Source organism: Sphaerodactylus townsendi, linkage group LG01, assembly GCF_021028975.2.
Source record: "Sphaerodactylus townsendi isolate TG3544 linkage group LG01, MPM_Stown_v2.3, whole genome shotgun sequence".
NCBI lineage: Eukaryota > Metazoa > Chordata > Lepidosauria > Squamata > Sphaerodactylidae > Sphaerodactylus > Sphaerodactylus townsendi.
The window spans coordinates 97,685,145-97,707,493 of NC_059425.1; the positions used below are offsets into that span (position 1 = coordinate 97,685,145).

At 40.8% G+C, this 22,349-nt stretch overlaps 1 protein-coding gene across 3 annotated transcripts in view; it reads right to left on the minus strand.

Moving 5' to 3' along the window:
- SCAF8 (SR-related CTD associated factor 8) overlaps positions 1-21,852 on the minus strand; it is a 95,311-nt gene extending 73,459 nt beyond the window's left edge. For all 3 annotated transcript variants that reach the window (XM_048488359.1, XM_048488367.1, XM_048488350.1), the window contains exons 1-4: positions 21,494-21,852; positions 5,108-5,191; positions 3,601-3,645; positions 2,685-2,846 (exon numbers count right to left, since the gene is read on the minus strand). In XM_048488359.1, the coding sequence (XP_048344316.1) occupies positions 2,685-2,846; positions 3,601-3,645; positions 5,108-5,191; positions 21,494-21,523 (321 nt within the window). In that variant the 5' untranslated portion in view covers positions 21,524-21,852. The remainder of the gene's footprint in view (positions 1-2,684; positions 2,847-3,600; positions 3,646-5,107; positions 5,192-21,493) is intronic.
- Between the last annotated feature and the right edge of the window lie 497 nt (positions 21,853-22,349).

Genomic DNA, 22,349 nt, shown 5'->3' on the forward strand with positions numbered 1-22,349 from the left:
ACACAGCAACAGGAAACTTAATAGCACCATTTGCACCAAAGTGTCTTTATGATTTAAACAGACGGGAACAAGTTTGAGAGGCCGAAAGTCAGAGTGGATCTTTCTCAAAAACATGGTGTGGACTATCAGGAAAGTATTACAAGTGTGTGTGCTTCCTTGCTTTTATATACTGCTTTTCTCTTCCATTTCCAATTACTATAATCATAATTTCTGTGATGTCCAAATCTGGTGACTATGATCAGCACTTATGTCTATTTTATGGTTGACTATGGTTTGGAATTTAACACTAAGCCAGAGTTTGTCCAATTTGGACATCTTTGTAAATAGAGCAACTCGGAAATGGAAACAATCAGTACATGGGAGGAAAGGGTAGAGTATGCAACATGTTCCTGATCCTTCAACCCCTGGGTTGGAAGACCACAGTAACTAAGCCAATGGGGTTCAGTGAACGAAAAACCATGCATTTGGACCAGGAAGGCATGGGATGTAATCACTTTGATCCTACTACTGATAATGCAAACCTAAATAAAAGTAATCTCACTGAGTTCAATGGGACTTACTCCCAAGTAAGTGTGCATAGGATTGTGATTTGAATGACCCAAAACTACTGCTGGTTCTTAACTGTGAAAGGTCTTTCTTCTCTGAGCGTCAGAGGACATCTTTCTGTGTAATTCCCACCATTGATCTGGGAGGGAGGAATTAGAATTGTTTTTGCTTCCTGTATCCTGTGGGGATTACCCAGCAAGCCACAGTTCTGGAACTCCCCATAGCTGTTTGTATGAACTAATTAACAAGGTATAAACCTAGAAGGCAGATAACTTGGCAACAGGAAAACAGAAATAACAGTGATGTAAGAACATGTAAGTAACATGATGAAGAGAGGACAAGATGTCCTCTGAAGCTCAGAGGAGAAGATCCTTTCATGGGTAATAATCAACAGTCATTCTCCTTCTGAGCTTGAAGGACATCTTTTGGGACCTCCCAGAGCCACTCTAAACAGTACCAGGCAGGTCATCAAAATTACTTCCAGATTCCAGAACATGTTGAAACACACATCAACCAAAGACTGCATCTGAAATGCTGAACCTGTCTATCTTATATTGACAGATGAAGGTCGACACGGAAAACCGGGTAGCCGCTTTACAGATCTCCTCTAATGAAGCTTTTTTTTTTTTTTTGCTAAGACTGCATTGGCTGCTGTGCTGTGTACAGAATGGGTGGTGATGCCACCGGGGCGCAATATTACCAGCCCTGTAGGTTAGTACAGCAGATAGGGATAGTGACATGTGGTTGACTGTCTTACATTTACAATGGAGGAAAACCTTCCAAGTATATTTGTATATTCTGGCTGTAGATTTTTTTTCTGGCTGCCAGAATAGTTTCAGTGACCTGAGGGCTAAATTCCAATCAGAGGCGGAGCTACCAGGCAGCCGGGGGGGGTGGTGCGCGATGCACTGGGCGCACGCCTGCAGGGGGCACCAAAATTGAAAATATATTTTTAAACTTTTTTGTGTTTTTTTAGACGCAGTTTTTAGACTAGTGGCACCAAAATTTCAGGCTACCCTCAGACGAAACTCCTAATGATACCAGCCATGTTTGGTGAAGTTTGGTTCGGGGGTCCAAAGTTATGGACCCCAAAAGGGGGTACCCTTTTGAGGGTCCATAACTTTGGACCCCCTGAACCAAATATCACCAAACATGGCTGGTATCATCAGGAGAGTCTCTTGCTGATACCAGACAGGTTTGGTGAAGTTTGGTTCAGGGCATCCAAAGTTATGGACTCCCAAAGGGGGTGCCCCATTCCCCAAGCTAATAGTAGATGGGGCTACCCTTTTGAAGGTCCATAACTTTGTACCCCCTGAACCAAACTTCACCAAACCTGGGTGGTATCATCAGGAGTTTCGTCTGAGGGTAGCCTGAAATTTTGGTCCTGCTAACTTAAACATTGCTTCCCTGACAGGAACTCTCCAATTTTCCCCAGATTAAAAAAAAATTGAAAGTATTGTCAATGGCTTTCACAGATGGATTCAACTGGTTGTTATGGGTTTTCCTGGCTGTGTGACCATGGTCTGATAGATGTTTCACCTGCATCTGTGGCTGGCATCTTCAAAGGTGTATTACAGAGAGAAGTCTGTTATAAGAGAAGTCTGGACACAGTGTGTAACAGACTTCTCTATGATACACCTCTGAAGATGCCAGCCACAGATGCAGGCAAAAAGTTAGGAACAAGATCCACCAGACCATGGTCACGCAGCCCGGAAAACCCACAACAACCAACATTGAAAGTGATGCTGTTTGGGTGGTGGGTGGGGAATCCAACCTGAATCAGCATCATTTTCAATGTTGTTTAAACTAGGAAATCCTGGGTGTGTTCAGATTTGTGAGTTTGCCATGCTGGCAGGGGCTGATGGGAATTGTAGTCCATAACATCTGGAGTGCCAAAGGTGCGCCACCACGGCTCTAGAGTAATGATCTATGATTGCCAACAGACTTTTTTAAACAGATTTTTTACCAAGATTATATACTTTATTTCCACAGATGATATTAAATACACACACACACACACACACACTCCTACATACATATTTGATCTATTCTAACATTAAAAAGAAATGTACAAAACTTTATGAATGTTGTAACTGGGTTATTTACTTTTAGAGGAAAAAATGTAGAAACCAAAATACCTTGTCATCTCCAGGGCAACGATACAAATTCTGGAAGGTGCTAATGATGTTATTGCTAAACCTAGGAGCAAATACATCCTTTTCTTGCCCAAACTGATGACGAGACTGTCGAACAATCGAGTCAATTACATACAAGCCAGGCACCTTGTATTCCGGTTTACACTATAAACGAATACAGTAAGAATGATATTTTGTTTGCAAATCATTTTCTGAGCATAGTTTAAAATTTACATTACAGAAATCTAAACACTGCAATCAACAAATGGATAGCTAAGAGCATGTATTTACCTAGCCACATTCTCTTTAAGTTCAGAGTTACTGAAAAAGTGTAAAATATTCAAACTGCTTTTCTAACCTTGCATAAAACGGGGTGGTAGTGGTGTTGGTGTTGTACTTTTCCCCCCAAAAAGCAAGCAAGCAAGCAATAGCCTCCCCTTCCATAGGACTCCCAAAGGCCCCCCCCATTCTGATTCCTATTCAGGTCCACACCCCTTTTAGCTTCAGTAATACAACATCTATTGTTCTCTGATTATTATATTATGCAGAGAGTAACAAATTCACAAATCAAAACAACACAAAATTACACTTCAACTTCCATTTTACAGCTTCAGCTGAGTAATGATCTTTACCTTTAACGGTTTCATATCACTTGAATGCATCCATCCACTATCAACTAACTTGCTTAACTCAAGATGAAACAAACTTGCTTAACTCAAGATGAAACAAACTAACATGGAACAAGGTTTTCTTAGCGATTATGAAAATTAAGCTATTTTCCACATACATCCATGTTAAAGTAAGCTTTATTAAAATCAGTACCCCATGCATAATCTATACGTTTTAAAATATCCATAAATACATCTGCTTGAAACAATACTTCAATAGTAAATCACAATGTAGCTCTTTGGTAGCTTACCTTCTGAATGAATTTCTCAACGCTCTGTACAACATGCTTGTAGAACTGCACAAAAAAAGAGAGGTTTTTTATAATAGCAGAATGCAATCACATAAAATTCACTTCCCATCTTAGCAAATTCTCTGTAAGTTTCTGGTTCAACCCAGCAGAGTGTGGATGCAGCCCCCACAGACAGAGAACTCTCACAGGTATCAGGACACCGCCTTCTTGCCCCCACTCCTCCCACCCATCGAACAGAACAGACTGCTTGAAGGGTGTGCTTTAGAAAAGAGCTGGGAATAGGTCTCACACTCCACCCAGCCCTTTATTAGAATTACATCCCCATCATCTGCAATGCTGCATTGTACCTGAAGTGAGGGATGGGGTGGGGTAGAAAGACAGCGTGCTATTCATCTCTGTGGATAAACTACTACCCATTTGCACTGAAACCTAAAATCTCTTGAGGCCCTACAATCCAACTACTCAAAACTATAGAAGTGGCTAGCAGTTTTAACAAGAAAAAAAGCAAATGCCCTCCTGGAAAACTCAGCATTCAGTTGAGCAACAGAGAACAGAAAGGGTGACAGGTGCTAATCCAGCAACCACAATATAATGCATATAGGTTCCTTAAGTGTGGCGGCTCCTTCATTGATCTTTTTTTATCAATTGTTTTTTCATTTTCTTTGATTCTGCAACAGGCAAATAATCTTCCTACTGTGGCTTGCATGCCCTCCCATTTCCCAGGGAAGTTTAATATGGCAGGAAGGAGAGCAAGTCTGGAAAAATCTGGTCTAGATTTACAAACCACATTCAAAACTTAGGAAGTCAATATCATATCTTCACTCAAAATGTACTGAAGCTGCCATAAAGCGTTTCAGCAACACAAAAAACAGTAAAAGTCATTTTAACTGGCACTGCAGGGGAATCGGGCCAGTGAGAGGCCTGACTTGCCCTCCCCAGCCCCATCACAGGCCTTTCCAGGTCAGCCATTGGCCTTCCCTCCTGTCGCTAGATCCCAGCTGCAGATGGCCCATTGGCTCCCTGATGGGCTCAGCTGTCCTGCCTGGGTTCCTCCACCTGCTCTGGTGGCAGCTCAATTCAGCTCAGTTCCTCCACCTGCTCTGGTGGCAGCCAGGCCCTCTTCCTCAGGCCATCTCAGGGACTCGATACTAACCAACACCATCCCTCCTCACCTGACACCGCTGACCCAGCCGGCCGAATCCTTTACCAGGGCTCCTGCTGGAGCTTTTAAACCACGCCAGTGCCTGGGCAGGAGTCTGGGGGTGATCCCCGGACAATCATCTGACACTATCCAAGGAATTACAATATAACCAAAATGACCAAAATATTTTGGCAATTACAACCAGTGAAATTTAACTGAAGAGCATAAACAGAACAGCTAGACTACTTACAAACTTCACGTTTCAAATGTGCTCAGAAATGAAAATATCATTGTCATAATCAGAATGCCAAATTATTCTATGAATTATGTCTAGCAGAGTTACACATTGCTATCAGTGCAGAGTACCTTTATAGCCTTGATTGCTGCCTTGGTAATCTGTGTCATTTTAGCTTTTGAAATGGGAGGTTTGTAGTCATTCAGCGAGTACAACTGAAAGAAAAACCAGGTGTTTGTAAACCAGGATGGAAAGAAAAATCTGCCCATAAGCTTTATAAAACATATAAGTTCTTTGTCAAGTTTTAAAGGTCTTTTGCTCCTTAACGTTTGGAAGGGGCAAGAAAAATTCCACACATCATTCCGGGATTGAAAGAGCAGCATATTACAGACCAAGGAACATTTGCCAAGACAAACACCTGAAGGGAAGGGAGTATTAGGACTTGTTGATATGTAAAATGGTAAACATCTTTTCTGTGTTTCATTCTGAAGGGCATTCAAAACCTGCACAACAGTGGCAGTCACAGCTACAAATGAAGGCACGGTAAAGTCAGAGGACTTCCAGGTTTGTAGAAAAAATTAAATTGTCAGAAAAATCGGGGAGTTAACCCACTCCCCAAAAAAACTTTATTGCAATGACTGATGTTGAAAAAGTACTGGCTAGAGTTTGGGAGCCGCTATGTAGAGTAATTGTTTTGCATGCAGAAGTTCCTAGGTTCAATTCCTGGCATCTCCAGTTACAAGGATCAAGTAGGAGGAGATGGTGCACCACACCAAGCAGGAAACTCACTTCCCTCCTCTCTCCAATCCTTGTCTCTCCTTCCTCGGTTACTCTTATTGCATGTATTCACCAAGCTCCTTCTCTTTCAAAAGTGAAAGGAAGGGATGAGAATCCCAGCACAGACAACTGTGGGACAAACAGGTATCCAAATGATTTCCTAGGAGCAAAATCTGACAGATGGCATAAAACCTGAGACTTCACTTTCCAAATATTTTCTTAACCCTTATTCCATATAATCATTTGTATTACATAAAATTGCCAATTCTAATATATAATATATTGAGCCTGCTTTCTGGAATCACTGTTAGAAAGTACTGGCTCTAAAGAACGAGCAAAATTATTTTGAATTTCCAGAAATACAAATGAGTAAAAAATTCAAGATGGAAGCAAATAGAGGCAGATGTTAGTTCCAAATACTCTGGGTAAGCCAAACCAAATGAAGTAATCAAGTGTAGAATTATTGTTATTGGCCAGGGAAAAATGTGGCTCAAATCTTGCTTAGTTACAATTTTTTTTATGATGCTACTTCAACTTAGGTAAAGTACTGAGGGTTTTTTTTTGGGGGGGGGGGGGTATTTCAACACAGCAATACATAGAATGAGTTACAAAACTTTAATATAAATCACAAGTCAGAACTTTAAAGACCACAATGCCTCACAAGCATGTAACAACTTGAGAGTCAGATCATTTTGTCTTATAAATAAAGCAGTTCCTTTTCTAAATAACTAGACTCCGTTGGATGACTGACCCTTGATATCCCAAACTTTCTGCAACATGTACAGAGGTTTAAAATTTTCCACTGGTGTAAATGGCAGCCCCACAATGTGTTGAAGAAAGTAAACAAATGTGCATGGGGACAGTGTTGAGATGGGAGCTAAACTTGCTCCAGTTACCCCAATGCTTGCAGCAGAGGCAGTTTCCCATTCACCAACATCTTCCAACTTAGATCCTTATATTAGCAGACCCATTTTATTTATCTGACAGAGAATATATTATGCTCTCCACAGATTGTAGTTCATTTATTTTGTCACACAATTCCAAAGAAGCCCCTGAGAACTGAGTCTGCCCTGAACTGAATTCTCCAGGACAACCATCCACAAAGCCACAGCTTGGGTTGTTTCTATGACAAATAGAAACTAAGTGTTACCGTTTTAATTTATTTGGTCAATATGCAGAAGTTTTTAAACTGGTCCAATCACCAACCAACAAATAAATGTGTAAAAGCAGCATATTTTAGCAAACGGAACAATATTTCCAGATCTCAGAGAAACACCTACCCAGAACAGAATGTCGATGAGACAATTTCGTCAAGATATTTACATACATCTTTATTAGCATACATTATCATACAGCCTACTAGTGAAAATATTGTCCAGTCTGCAAATATCAGCGATGGCGAACCTTTTTGAGACAGAGTGCCCAAATTGCAATCCAAAACCCACTTATTTATTGCAAAGTGCCAACACGGTAATTTAATCTGAATACTGAGGTTTTTGTTTAGAAAAAACGGTTGGCTCCGAGGCGTGCGTTACTCAGGAGTAAGCTTGGTGGTAGTTGATGGCTTTGCTTTGAAGCAATGTGCAACTCTTCCAACAGGTGAATCATGACCCTAGGAGGGTTTACTCAGAAGCAAGCCCCATTGCCAGCAACCGAGCTTACTCCCAGGTAAAGGATTGCGCTTTAGTTTAACAGCACCTAACAGGATTACCTACACTACTTCCCCAAAACTAGGTTTTAGGATTAATGCTAATAATTGAGCCCAGCAGCCCAGGCCAGCCTAGATGTGTGTGTGGGGACTCTCTGTGCGTGCCCACCGAGAGGGCTCTGAGTGCCACCTCTGGTACCTGTGCCATAGGTTTGCCATCACTGGTTTATAGCAAGTATTTTATGCTATCTGTCATATCCATCCATCCATCTCACAATAAATGCAGATGAACATTTTATCCAATTTGTGAAAGCTCTTCTCTACCAATTCAAACACTAAACAGTTATTATGGTTTCATTGAATATGGTTTCATTTATTGTGCTAAACATTTTGCATTTTTCACATTCCCCCCCAAAATCTGAAAAAAATCCTACATGGTTCTTAGAAAAATGTTGATTACCAGTACAGGCAATGAAGAAACAGAATGGTCACCTACAAATTATGTAGAGAAAAAAGGGTCATTCCCTCCCTTTTTTTCCTGGGCCCCTGTATCTTTGGGAGAGCAGCCCCACAGATCTTCTACAAGAATTCATTTTCTAGTATTAACAGCTGTTCATCCCTTTCACATTGCTGGGGTTAGGGGGCGTGGTGCCCCACGCGAACTGGAACTCCATGTAAAGTTTTTTGACCCTCCCTTTGTACCAGGAGATGGGTGATTTTTAAAAAAATTGTGTATATTTATGGTATTAAAAGTTAAAATATATTGATATTATACAATACTATAAATATATTTTATGCATTTTTAAGTTTCTAATTTTTTTTCCTGTGTTATCTGCTGGCCTTCGCTAGTTGTCTATGGCTTCCACAAAACTCCCCAAAAATTCTCATTCAGTTTCTTACGCTGACCCATAATATATCAAAACCACAATGATGAAAGTCGCAATGGGAAAGGAATAACTGCCTTCCTGAAAATCCAAATACCTCCCCCATTGTAGTATTCCATCCCTCTTCCCGGATGGCAGCCCAGATCTATTTTTTAAATGGTGTTGTAATTTGTGGCACTTTCATCATAATTGTGGCACAATCTTTCAGATGTTATTCACTCATCAGAACTGATATGTTTCAGCAACTATGGGGCAAAATTACACTGACAAAATTGCTCCTTTCCCTACTCTGGCAACATTTGCAGGCAAGAATTATGTGACATTTACAAGTCATTTAATAATATTTCCTTCTTTCCTCGCAAACCAACAAAATAACCTATCCCCAAAAATGGGTTAGCAGGATGGTAGGATCTCTAGGTAAGGTGTAGGTAGCTTTTCCCTTTCTTGGAGAAGCAAACGTAGCTAGAGTTTATTATAACTTTTAGATTCCAATGCATTTTACTAGAAGTTTCATCAGGGAATCTTACACAGAAACATGTGTACTTCTCACCCCTCCGCTACCTACTGGTGCAGCCTTATTTTCTTCCTGAAGCAGAACAGCAATAGTTGATGCTCTTTACAGCGCTAATTAAAAAGATTGTGATGTGAATGCTCCAAGATGCCCATTGGAAAATTTTCCAAATGTTATAGAAAACTGGAAAAAGTCTCCTACAAAACATTTTATATTTCGGAATGAGTGACATGCTTTTTAAAAAAAGAGGTTTCATCACTATACTGTTCCACAGAAAGATAATAGTTGTATATTCCTCCGGCACAGAACAAAGCATGCCGGACTTTTTTTGTTGTCCTAGTACCTACTTAACTAAAAATGTTCTTATATCAAAGTACCATGTTCAATAATGTACAAAATACTGGTTTTGACAAAGGCAGAATGTAAAAATGAATGTTAATTATCATATTTGTCTGGCATTATAGTCTAATGTGAAAGCATACTATTTTCTCAACTGCTGCACCTCAACTGACTGCATAATTATCTTTCTATGGAACAGAGTATAAATGCTTTCCGAAAACTTGCTTGGATCCACTGATAATTTTGTGAATAAGAGGAATGATGTTCTGAAGTGCAACTTCCTTTGCTCCCCTTTCCCACTGCAGTTCAAAATATTGTTTCCAAGGGGCAGCAGACTCCAGGAACTGCATGTGGGGGGAATCAACAAAAATACCCCCTCCATCCACATAAATCCTTGGGAACTAACCTTCTGTGTAAAATGAATGTGCTTATATAGACAAATCTAAAGTATTACCTAACGCTAATTCCTGTATATACGAATGGAATGCACATAGAACACTCAAACTCAACATGAATTTCTGTACCTACCAGGTACTACAATCTTCACAGACCTATTCTTTGTGGACTGCTGTCTGCCTTCTTCTGGTAACTCTGGTACAGATACCAAAGCCTGAATCTGATATCCTCTTCACTTCTCCTATTTTTTATCTCTCCATGAAGAAAAGTAACTGCTTTATACAGTCTGTGGGCATATCTTGCTGGAGGACAATTGTCAGGATTTGGGATGCACAAAATGCAAAAGACCCCCTATTGTGAGTTTCAAACCCAAAGAAAGTAACAACTAAGATATATGTACATTTACAGTTTTCTCATTATAGGGTTTATCTGCAATTCTGTTGGGACATTAAGACATTAATACTTCAAGTCTATCATGTATTCCCATTAAATGTACTTAATAAGAAATTCTAATTCAAATGGTACATATTTTCATTTTTGCCAATTTTTCCCCATAGCTTCAACATTTGAAGAAAATTTATATCTCTACAGATATGTGAAATTTGCCCAATTTTCCTATCTGAATTGGTTTAAATTATTTTAAACATTTTACACACATAATGTTACAATATGAAACAATATTGCATGGTTTGGTTACATTCACATATAAGAAGGGAACCCAACTTTTCTGATCCTGCAAATACCTTTTGAATTCTGATGCAGTTTGGTGGACACAACTACAAAATGGCTACTGAAGAAGAGCCAACCACAAAATATCAGGAAGTAATCTAAATTCTTTCTCCAGAAGTCCCAAAAAAGGCTACCAAGACTTAAAAACTGCTTTTTTCTCCTACTCCTCAAATGAACTAATTTAATCTGGACAGTTTTACCAGATACCACGCTTCTTGGATCCACATTCAGACATTCAATACTGTGGAACTCTTCCAATATTGAACAAGGAATAGTCAAAAACCCATTTATCATATTTGTGTTTATTTCAGGAATCTCTTCATCTACCCACCCCAACAATATAACTGGTTGTTGCAGGTTTTCTGCGCTGTGTAGACATAGTCTGGTAGGTTTTGCTTATAAGGTTTCATTCATATCTATGGCTGGCATCTTCAGAGGCGTGGCATGGTGAGATGTTTTGTCTCTCCGTGGCACAGTGTAGAGTGATTATGTGGTTTTGTCCCCCTCACAGGGGGACAATGAGATTCCAAATGCAACAAATATAAACCAGAGTGGATTAAAAAATAATGATTTTAACAAAAAAAATTAAAAATGGATTTTTAAATTTAAATTGGATTTTTAAAGGGAAAAATCTATCTAGTTTAACTAGTGTTCTATATATTATATATAGATATAGAGATATATTATACTCCAAAAGTTATTCATCATGAAACAAGGATTAATGTTTAATTATGCAGAATGAGACTATGTTTTCATGCAATGTTTAAATTTTTTTGGTAAATTAATTCCACTAATCCATTCACAACATCATCCTCTTCCAGAGGTTTCTATAAGATTATTTTGAACAGTTTTTTCATCTGGAAGATATCATCACACATTTTTCTTACTAGAAGATATTTTCACACACTGCAGTTCTGAAAACTGTGAATTTGTGTCTGCAGAGATAACATCCCTCTACTTCACAGTAAAAAATGTTATAAAATAAACAGAGTTGTGGAAAAAAACCCTTACTCCCATTGTTCCTTTGCAAATCTATGTACCTGGCATTAACCCCTTACTTCTTAAGTGTTTAAGTTTCAAGAAGCTGAATGAATAGATTATTTGGAGTCGAACAGATCTGTACAAGAAGCAAAATGTGAGGAGGGACAAGCAGTAAAAATGAAAATGAAACCTTGGAATCTTGGTGTGTATTGCCTCAGTTTTATTCTATTATCCTCTCTCTGAAAAAGAAAATCTATAATGGCAGCAGGCCATCAGAATATTTTAATGAAGTCCTTCTACCTATGGGTAAGCCAGACATCATTCTAAAAATGAAACCTTCACGTGGTTGTAAAGATTATGATTATACCAGCAAGAATGTGCCTTTATATAGAACATAATGATTTAAATCAAGTCTTGCTGACTAGTGATTTAAATCATAAATTAAACTGTGATTCAAATAGATTTGATTTTTTAAAAATCCACACTGAAATAAAATCCACCCAGACACAGACACCTGTGAGTTAGGTGAAACGTATATATGGAACTCATAAAAATAACAAAATTGGCAGCTTCAGCGGCACAGAGCGAACCACTGTTTATCAACAGAAAGGCAAGAATGAGTGAAATATCAAGTTGGGGGTTATGACTGCAGAGAATAAAGGCAGGTTGGGGCAGCTGACAAAAAGTGCACCAGAAGTGCATCTTCTGTCTCCCAACGCTTTTAATAATCTGTGTTGGAACTTGTACTACATCTGAAGCCATAGCTAAAGAAAACATTAGTATAAAGTAAATAAAAACAGAAAGGTCATCACACAACTTTGGCTTAATAACATTCTATTTTCATTTATTCCTGTCTTATACCTAGAGCCACCCAACCTACAATTCCACCTCCTTGCCTGTCAAACACGCACATGCACACAAACTCACATGCACATTGATAGACTGGGTCTTGATGTGCCACAGGCAGAGAACAGATGCACCACTGTTATAGCAGGTAATCATGATAGCAAAGAAGGCATTTCCCCAGATATACTTAAGCTGAATTTTTTCCTCTTATTTAGAGGCTTCTGATTTAGCCATGTTGATCCATGCTGTAGTATTCTCAAGGCTTGATTAATGTAGCAGGCTTTATGTGGGGCTACTCTTGAAGACTATTCAAAAACAGCAGCTGCTTTAGGATATGGCAGCCTGTATCTTATCAGACAATGCCACATGCAGAGTCTCAGAAGTTATTCATGTTGGTCTGCAGTAGAACAGCTAGATTCGAGTCCAGTATCACCTTAGAGATCAACAAAACAATTTTTTTTTGGGGGGGGGGGAGGATATAAGCTTTCAAAAGTCAAAGCTCTGATCCTTGAAGGCTTATACTGCAAAAATCTTTTTGGTCTCTAAGGGGTTACTGGACTCAAATCCAGTTGTTTACTAGCAGAGAATCTATCATTTCAATTTCACAGTTTCTTCATTGGTTGACAATTTCATTTCAGGGCCAATTTAAGGTGCCAAAAAGCACCTTTGAAAACTATTACAATCTGAGAATAAACGCTCAGAAAACCAAACCTCTCACAGTAAATATTCACCTGCTAGCTTTGCTCAGCACAGCACCACCTTTTGGTGGTTCTCCTCATCACAAGATGCAAACAGCTTTCATTTTTCTTGGGCTTTTTTGGTAGCTGCCCATTGTACAGAAAAGTCTTCGAGAGGCATGGAGGAGGTTCTGCATCTTGACGGCATTTCAGTGGGGATAAAGACTGAGCCCTTTAAAGAAGGCTTTTGTGGCTTCTTGAGATGTGGTAAAATCTCTTACACATTAGTTAGATTTTTGTTGGACACTAGTTGGTCAAAGGATGTCAGTTATACTTTGCTGGCTGTTTGGTGGATTTTGTTTTAATTTCTGTATAGCTTTTATCTGCAATTAAACATCATGGCCCCGCCACACTCAGCTGAGTGAAGGGATTCAGGGCACTTGTCAGATGAGGAGCCAGATAGTGGCCTTGAGCTCCACCCCCAGTCAGCAGAATTGAAGCCATAGGAGGAGACAGCCCCTGCAAGGTCAGACCCAGGGCTTCAACTAGAAACCAGCACAGAGGCTGTGGGAGTCACAGTAAGAGACCAGCTCAGAAGCTCCTCAGGCTCCTGGTACCAAGCCAGCTGCAAGGAGCCAGCTCCATCTGCATCTTCTGTGTCCCATGAGCAGCACTGGACAACCTGGAAGGCAGGAGATGTAGTGTGAACTTGGTAACCCTGCATCACCCCAGCCTCAGCAGCAAAGAAGAGTGTTTGCAGCAGCAGGCTGACATGATGGCCAAGTGCAGGCTACCTGCAGATGTTTGGGCAGACTCTTGTTAAGAGACGCTGGGAAACAGGATGCTGTGTGGAAGCAATGTCTGCTTGCTACTGCCTTTGCTCTGTGTACATATATACTGTCTTCTCTGCTGTGACCTTGGCCGGACTACTGAATTCTTTGCATCTGATGCTTGTGAGTAAGAACTATCTGTGCTGACCTTGGACTGGAATCTGACTACTAGGTACCATTTGTAGATGTACGCATGACAATATACAGATTTTTTTAAATTGTTACCTACCCTGAGTCTCAGATACAGACCTAACCATGTCTTTAAAAGAGTACCTATGAAGAAGCAGTACAATGGACTCAAACAATACATGGAAAGCCCCAAACCCTCCAGAGTCATTCGCCAGTCTGACCTCAAAGAAAATAATTTTCCAGTTGTCTTATCCTTAACTACACATAACAGACACAGGAGAGTATACTTTCCCCCCCAAAAAATGGTAAGTGAACTGTTAAAGCCCTTGACAGAAATATCCAGTAAACTCAGAAAGTAAACATGATAGGATATAGCTGAAAATCCTCATTTACATAACTTAAATTACAGCTCTTCAAAAGCAATTTTTAATCAAAAAGGTATAATATGTTGATAATATGTTCAGTATCTAGGATGCAGTTTAAGGATAGTTCCAGACTTCAATTTATCACCTTAAGTTATTCAAGCCAAATCGTACAATTTGTGGAAAAAATAAGGCAAGCATGAAGATATTATTAGGAAAAATGAGTGGTATTTAATATACCTGATTGATATTCATTCTATTTCTAGAAGACTGCAACCCATCACTTGATGAATCCAGAACACCCCACAAAAACATCCAAAAAACCCCACAAATGTGAATCAGTATGACTAGTCGAATAAAACTCCATCTGTGTATCTCACCCTTTCCTAATCCGTCCTCGCACCTACATTACTTCTGAGAGAATAAGATTTTCTCTCCTCAAAACAAATTCTAACTTTAGTCTACCAAGTTCTTCCTAAAGATAACTCCATAGCCATTGTTCTTTTTTCCAATTTGGCCTGTGATCCTCATAAGCCTTCTTTTAAAGGCACCGTACAACTTGAAATGTAGCCACTACTACTTCTCCTTGCCTCAGGATGGGTACACCTGGGATTTTCAATCTATCAACCATTGTTAAGAAGCTGAAAAGAAGAACCAGAACTCCCTCCACTTGTTCTGTCCTACCTGGATATTCCTCCTGCCATTTTGTCTGTGGCCTGAAAGGATGATTAAGAGTTATATCAGTACCAACCTTAACTATGGTAAATGCAACCAGGATTCCCATCCATCTCAACAACACTGCAAATTCAAAAGCCTTGCTCACCAACATGATCTGCATTGACTATGAAGTCAACGCAGGCGCAAGTCAATCATTAAGTCACGTGAGAGGACGAAGGAGATTTCACAATGGAGAAGGGAAGGAGCACAGGATCCTATTGCTGCTATACTGAGCATCCGCAGCAAAATGATATGTGCTGAAACCATCTTACAAATAGATTTCATAGAAAAAAAGGAGACTTCCAAAATCTGGCACAGAATTCTACGGCTGGCACAAGAACGCAGTCTGCCAGCCATGACAACAATAAATCCCAACCCCTGGTGATACTTTTCCTCTAGCTCCTGCCCTGCTTTCGTATGCCAGGCAACATTCATTGTCTTACTGGAACATTTTGCCTCCCAAATCATAGTATGAATATGCACTGGTCAGAACTAATGCTAAAGAAGAGATAGCTCTGCCCTCCCAAACTAAAATCTGAGATTTAACTGCAGTGGCCTAGCTATGGATTATATTCACAGTATGAATGTGTTGCCAAAATACAGCACAGTAATATTTTATTCATTTCCCCAACATTCTAAGTGGCAGTTTAAAGGTCCTATCCAAATAAATTCCAAAAAATAGTACCTTCCAGCCTCCAAATAGATACCCACAAGTTGTGTGATTCCTTTGAGAGATGCCTCTAAAACATGGAGGTACCTCAAAAGGTTCCACAATGAAGCACAAGAACCTCTAATTTTCTGAAAGTCATAGCACCTACAAGGCTGAAAGCAGCATGTGAACTTCCTGTATACAACTTTCAGTAAAGTCAACATCAGTTCTAGAACTCTAATACTGACCAGGATAAGACAGAGCTACATGTGACAGAGTGTGACCATGCTTTCTCTGAGAAACCTCTGGGAAGTTGTTTATGCAAGATTAAGAACTAATGTGCATTTCCCAGTTTCATCAGCCATCTCTGTGGTACGTTGGGAGCACAAAATGTAGCTCTACTATTTACTTAACAGCATTCCTCACTTTGGGAAATGAGAGCAGAATCTGATAGATAAGAGGCCCATTACACATGGAACGCTTACCTTGGGACTCTTCTCTGAGTAGTAGGCTCGAAGAGGACTCTCCTCAGATTTCTCTGTTTACACACAATGAGGGACTTCCTCCTTTCCCTTGAGTTTTTCTGAAGAGAGCTCTCCAGGTCTGGTTCTCATAACTCCACCATCAATTGATTCTTAAAGGCACAGATTTCATTATACCAAGTAGTCAAGACTGCTGGCTTAGCCACTTAAGTTGCATTTATGCTAATATTACTGTTCCAAAAGTAATCCTCCTCCCTCCCCCCCACCCAATGAAACGTGGCAAGGCAATTCCCTGGACCACAGGGTACTAAAGAAGGGGACTGCTCTGGAGCAGACATTCTCTCCCCATCCACTCTCCTCCCCACAACACTTTCTGCTGCAGGTGCTACTGCTGCCGGAAGATAAAGACTTGTCCTTTCCAAGTTATTTTTATATCGATATCTCAAAATATTAAGAGAATTAGAGGTCGGTGTTGTATGAGTGAGCGTCTTTTCTGTTGCTTGAAGCAGCTGGCAACATGGAAGGGAGGGGCGAGGGAAGGCTGGCTGTGGCAGAGGGAAGATCTCCGAGGCAAAGCTGTGCTCACTGGCAAATTTCCTTCTCTGGTGGCAAAGCAAATTGAGGAGCTGTGCTTCAAAAGTGGTCCTCTCACGCTTTGGTCAAAGCATGAGAGAATAGGAAAAATGAAAAGTGGGGCTTCTTGAGGGAAGCAGGTCCATTACTTAGAAATCTGTTATTGTTCTACTTCCATCACATAGCAATGTACAACAAGTACATTGTGCCCAGAATGTTGTAATTTATGCTCCTGGTCTGTCACAGGGAACAACAGAGTGAGTCCAGAAAAGAAAGGCAAAACTGTAATCTGAAAAGCTAGTTATTAATGGTTAATTACCATTACAGCATTATTAAAATGGCAGAATTTACAAGCAGCTGTTCTGCTTTTGTTGGTTCTAAAACAGAGACCCAATTTTTTTTCCTAAGCTTAAAACTATCATTTCTGGTTGCCAGAAATGTCCATTTCTCTCTTTTTGTATCTGCTTATCAGATAAATGATTTTACAAAGCAGGAGCAGTATCTATCTGAAGCAACTCTTCCCCATCAACCTGAACAATATACAACCTGGCACCATTTGATACACTATCTACTTGTGTTTCCAGAGGTTTTTCCAAAAATGATAATCTTAGACACTGTGCACTAGGAGGACTTCACTGCTAATCATCAGAATTAAATTCTGGTTAACCGTATTTATGGTAGGGATCCCAACTCTCTTTGTCCAGAAACCATCGCCCACCTGGATTTTTTTAAAGGAACAATGAAAAAGTAATTTTTGGAATGAGGAAAATACTTGACAAGCTTTTACTCACTAAAAGTGCTATATGAACATTATGAATAGCTTTATGGACAAGCTAAATCATTAGATAGTATTTCTTCTGTATACTACAAACAATGCACAATTTTACAAGATTACAAGTTTAAATGTGACTAATTTGCCCAAATTAACACTACATAGGACACTGTTGAAAAAGGTCAATGTTTTTACTGTCAGCATTAAATTGAACTAATACTGTGGTACATTATACACCTACCCTACCACCACAATGAACAAAGTCTGAAGCTTTCCTCCAGTCCTCAAATAAACCTTTCTCCAAGAACAGACCTGGACTCACACTACTGTTGACCATATCTAAATCAAAGTAATAAATTTCTTTTGGCTTACTACAAAATATCCAGTTTCAAGTATCAGTGCATACTTTTCAGATGGCAAATGATACGAACACAAGAAGAGGCATGCTGAATCAGACCAAAGGCCCATCAAGTCCAACATTCTGTGGCCAACCAGAATGTTTCTGGAAAGCCCACAAGCATGACAACTGGAGCAGCATTCTCTCATCCATGCTGCCCAGCAACTGATAAAAAGAGGCGTACTGCCTCTGGTACTGGAGGAAGTAGATATCCATAATGGCATTGTGGTAGACATTGTGACTAGTAGCCACTGATAGCCGGTTCTCCATGATTTTGTCCATTCCCCTTTCAAAGCTTTCCAAATTGGTGGCCATCATCACATATTGCAGCAGCAAGCTCCATAATTTAACTATGTGCTGTATGAAGAAGTATTTCCTTTTGTCTATCCTGAATCTCTCATCCTTCAGCTTCAGTGGCTGACCATGGATTTCAGTGTTATTGTCTGCTCTTTCCATACCGAGCTTAGTTTTATAGACCTCTATTATGGCTCTCTTACATTTCTTCTAAGTTAAACATCCCTAAGTGTTTTATTCTCTATTCCTTATCTAATTACATGCAGCATGGGATTTGCCTTTTCACTACAACTGAACAATGGGTCGTCATGTTCACCAAGCTATTCACTACCACCTCAATACTTCAATAATATAATGTTCTACATTTGCAGCTCTCATATCTGGCATATGCGTTATTTTATTTGAAGGAAAGGACTTTTTCACTTAAAATTCATTATTATTAACAATATTATTTTGATTTATTCCCTGCTGTTTACTATAATCTCAGAACAGGATACAATAAAACAGAATGGTAAAATCCCACTTAGCACTCCTACAAAAATAATCCTAAAACCATAGAACACTCCCAAGTTCCAAAACTCCCATTCCAACCTTACCCAAAAATGGGCAAAGTGTACAGGACACTTCGAGGCCAACTCCCATCCCAGTAGGGGGAATCAGCCAAACACCCAGGTGAAGGTGCTGGTCTTTGCCAGATGCAGAAACTCCAGAAGAGTGGGAACCCAATGGTCCTGTGGTGGGAGGGCATTTCACAGTGCAGGGGCCACTGCTAAGAAGGCCTTCCAGGCTGCCCTTACCCCCCTCACCTCTGAAGGGGGAAGGCCAGCTAGGTGGGGCTCCCACTCTGACCTCAGTGTCCAGGCAGGAATATATGGGCAAATGTGCTCTCTCAAGTACCGTGGACTGAAGTCATTTTGGGCTTTATAGGTTAATACCAGCACTTTGAATTGGGCTTGGCAGCACATTGAAAGCCGTGAAGACTCCTCAGAATTGGGGTGACGTGATCCTACTACGAAGCACTGGTCAGAAGACAAGCTGCTGCATTCTGCTTGAACTTCTGGAGAGTACTCAAAGGCAGCCTCAAGTATAGGGCATTACAACAATCCAATCTGGTGGTTACCACAGATAACTGTGGCCAGGTCATCCCAGTACAAGAAAAAGCAGAGCTGCTGCACCAGCCAGAGGTGTTAATGGGCCCTCCTGGTTGTCGCTACCTAGGTTTCCAGAGAGAGTGACCCATCCAGGAGAATCCCCAGATCCTGCACCCAGTCCTTCTGGAGTAAAAATCACCCCTTCCAGCACCAGGTGTCCCTCGATTTTCCAGATTCAGGAAGCTTGGCTTACAGAACACCTCCGTCTTACAGGGATTCAGTTTCAATTTACTGACCCTTATCCAGTCCATGACAGCCACTAGGCAAGGATCCAGCACTCGGACTGCCTCACCTGATGCAGATGGAACTGAGAGGAATAGCTCGGTGTCATCCACATATTGGTGACAACCAAATATGCTAAATGTAACTATATATACTAAAAAACTTGTGAATATTTATGTTACATTCTTTTAACAAAATAAAATAAGTTTATGTTTGATAAGAAATTAAGAATGGCAAATATTTCAGAATTTTCAGGGTTTCTTTCCTCTACCCCAATGTCCCATCTCCTTTCTGGAAAATGTTGATACATTCTATTCTAAAGTATGGATTAAACCAACCTACATGTGCCTTTATGAACAGTTTATACTAAAACTCATTTAGCCAACTTGCACACTAGCAATTAAATGAACTCAGGATTTGTTATAAGAATACTCTATGCATAACTGTGATAATACCAATACATTAAGGTGGTGTGTGTAAATGATTTCTGAAAAGAGCCTTCTGTTTCTAATCCACACACTAATTTGACTTAATCATACAATATAAGCGATCTTTAAATTTCACAGAAGCATTCTCAACTTAATTAGATAAGAAGAGCAGTACCCTCACACAGTCTTCATAAGTAAGTTTCAAATCAGAAACTTTAAAAGAAAATTTGATAAAAATTAAAGCCTTTATAAAGGCATCAATGTAAAAGAGCCTATTTTATCACAATAAAATTGGATGCATGCGATTATTTAGATGGCTCCATTTCATCAATTATGAAAATTATATATGTGAGTGTGTGTATGTAATTAAAGATCAATTCCAAGTTAATTGCTTGCTTCTACAAATTCTTATGTTAACCTAATCCCAATGGTACTTTCTGTGAAGAAAATCATACGTCTTAATAAAACTTATTTCCAGGTAAGTTTCCCTAAAAAGCAGCCTTATAGTCCGTACTGACTCTGAAGTGAATACCACTGTATATGATTAAAAAGCTGAATCCAAAATGAACACAAACAGGACTGCAGCTATGCAATGATGATAATTGCTCAAACATACATAATTTGCATTAACTGCATGTAGATGTTGAATATAAAAAACTGTACATCTACTAATATACTGGTCATATATTTGGTTAACTGCCAAGCCCACAAATGAAAAGGCCCTTGTTCAAACTGTTACTTTTTTGAAGCATATAATTATGTTCCCAAATAAAACTTTACATTGTTTGTATAGCAAAAAGTTCTTTAAAAGATACACAAATTTACTCAAGAAAAGCTAATATGTGGGTTCTTAGCAATCTGCATGCGCTTTCTTCTTGTACTACATATTTTTCTAAGGAGACAACCAAATTCTACCAGATACAGAAGAAAACCTGTCTCCTTGGCAATACAGGTGTCTTGACTGATTTCCTTCACCATGTGACAAAAAGCCCCCTTGTATACATAACAGCAAATGAGTTTGGTACCCTCATGAGAAAAGAGGAGTGGTAAATAAGGTGCTGTTGTTTTAGCAGCTAACCGAGATGCTGACTTTACAGGCCTCTTCCACCATCTGCAGTGTTGCTGTCTTGATACACAACCTATGAAGCAAAGACTGGTACAGTGTGTTTTAGTTGACTGCAGCAGCGCCAATGCATGATAAAGAAAGAATAACTCATCTGTAGCTCCATTTCGGTCTTTCCTTGCTACTAAGATCTCATCATGCGTTTCCCCAATTAATCTAGGGGCTGTCATGGTGATGAGGGAAGCGCGGGAGGTGTACAAGGACTGTATTTAAACAGGAAAGTGGCGAGAAGAAGGGCTCAGAAAAAGGTTAAAACCTGCAGCACGGGGGGCGGGGAAAAACACTGAAGCAGGAAGGAGGGAGAACAAGCAAGCAAGCTGCATGGTCCAAAAGATGAAACCAGCATTTTTTTTTTCAAAAAATCCCTTTCTAGTGTCTCCCCCCGCCCCAGGTATGACATAGGAATCACGGTTTCCCCAGTCTAAGACCCCCCGCCCTCCCGCGTAGCCCGGCCAACCCCTCCAGACCCGCAGGCCTCCCTCCATTCGTGATCGGGAGACGGTGTGCCTCCCCTCCCTCTTGGCCTGTCCCAGAGAACCGAGAGGGCTGTCCGCCCACCCACCCACCGTCCCTCTGTCCCCCAGAAGTCCCAGCACAGACCTCGCTATTAAAAGCTTTCACGGCCTCCATGTTGCGGCGGAGGGGAAGGCAGGAGACTGGCTGAGCGGGAGGGGGGCTGGTTTGTTCCCAGCTCTGGTAACGGCGGCCGGTTTCCTTCAGGAGCCAACAGGCCTCGTCGCCATGGCGGGCGGCGGCGGAGGAGGAGGACAGGCGGGGAAACGGGTTGGGGAAAGGGGCTCCTCCCTGCTCCGCTGGGCTGCCCCAGGGCAGGCTCCGCTGGCTCTGCGGGGACCAACACGCAATAGCTGCGGCGCGGGCACCAATATGGCGGCCGGGCGGGAGGGCTTCTTGCAGCAGCGCAGTTCGCTCGCAGGAGCAGCCGAGACGTGGGCCAGAGCGGCCCCTAGCGGGCGAGCGAACGCCCAACTGGCGGCCGAGGGGAAACGACGGCCACCATCGACGTGGGGGGCAGAGCGGCGCTCGGAGTTCGAGGCCTAAGAACCGCGGCGTTTGAGAACGAGCGCCACACACAGGAGAATGGTCGATACTGCAGCGGGTGGGCGGTGGCGACCCAGAAAACGCAGAGGCTGTTTGTCATTTATCTCTTGTTGCTGCGGCGGGCGGTACATGTCTGAGTAATATATAGGGAGAGGGACAAGATCGCCAGGCTGACAACGTCATCCTGTACGCTGCTTTCTATTTACTAAAGTCTTAGACCCACTGAGTTCTGTAGGATGTACGAAGAATGGCAGGCATAGTGTTTTCACTACACACACAGGGAACTCGAAGGGACATCCAATATTTCCGCCCCTGCAGATATACCCTGCAGTATTTGGCCTATCCCCTGCAGATATACCCTGCAGTATTTGGCCTGTCCCTTATAAAATGTTTCTGC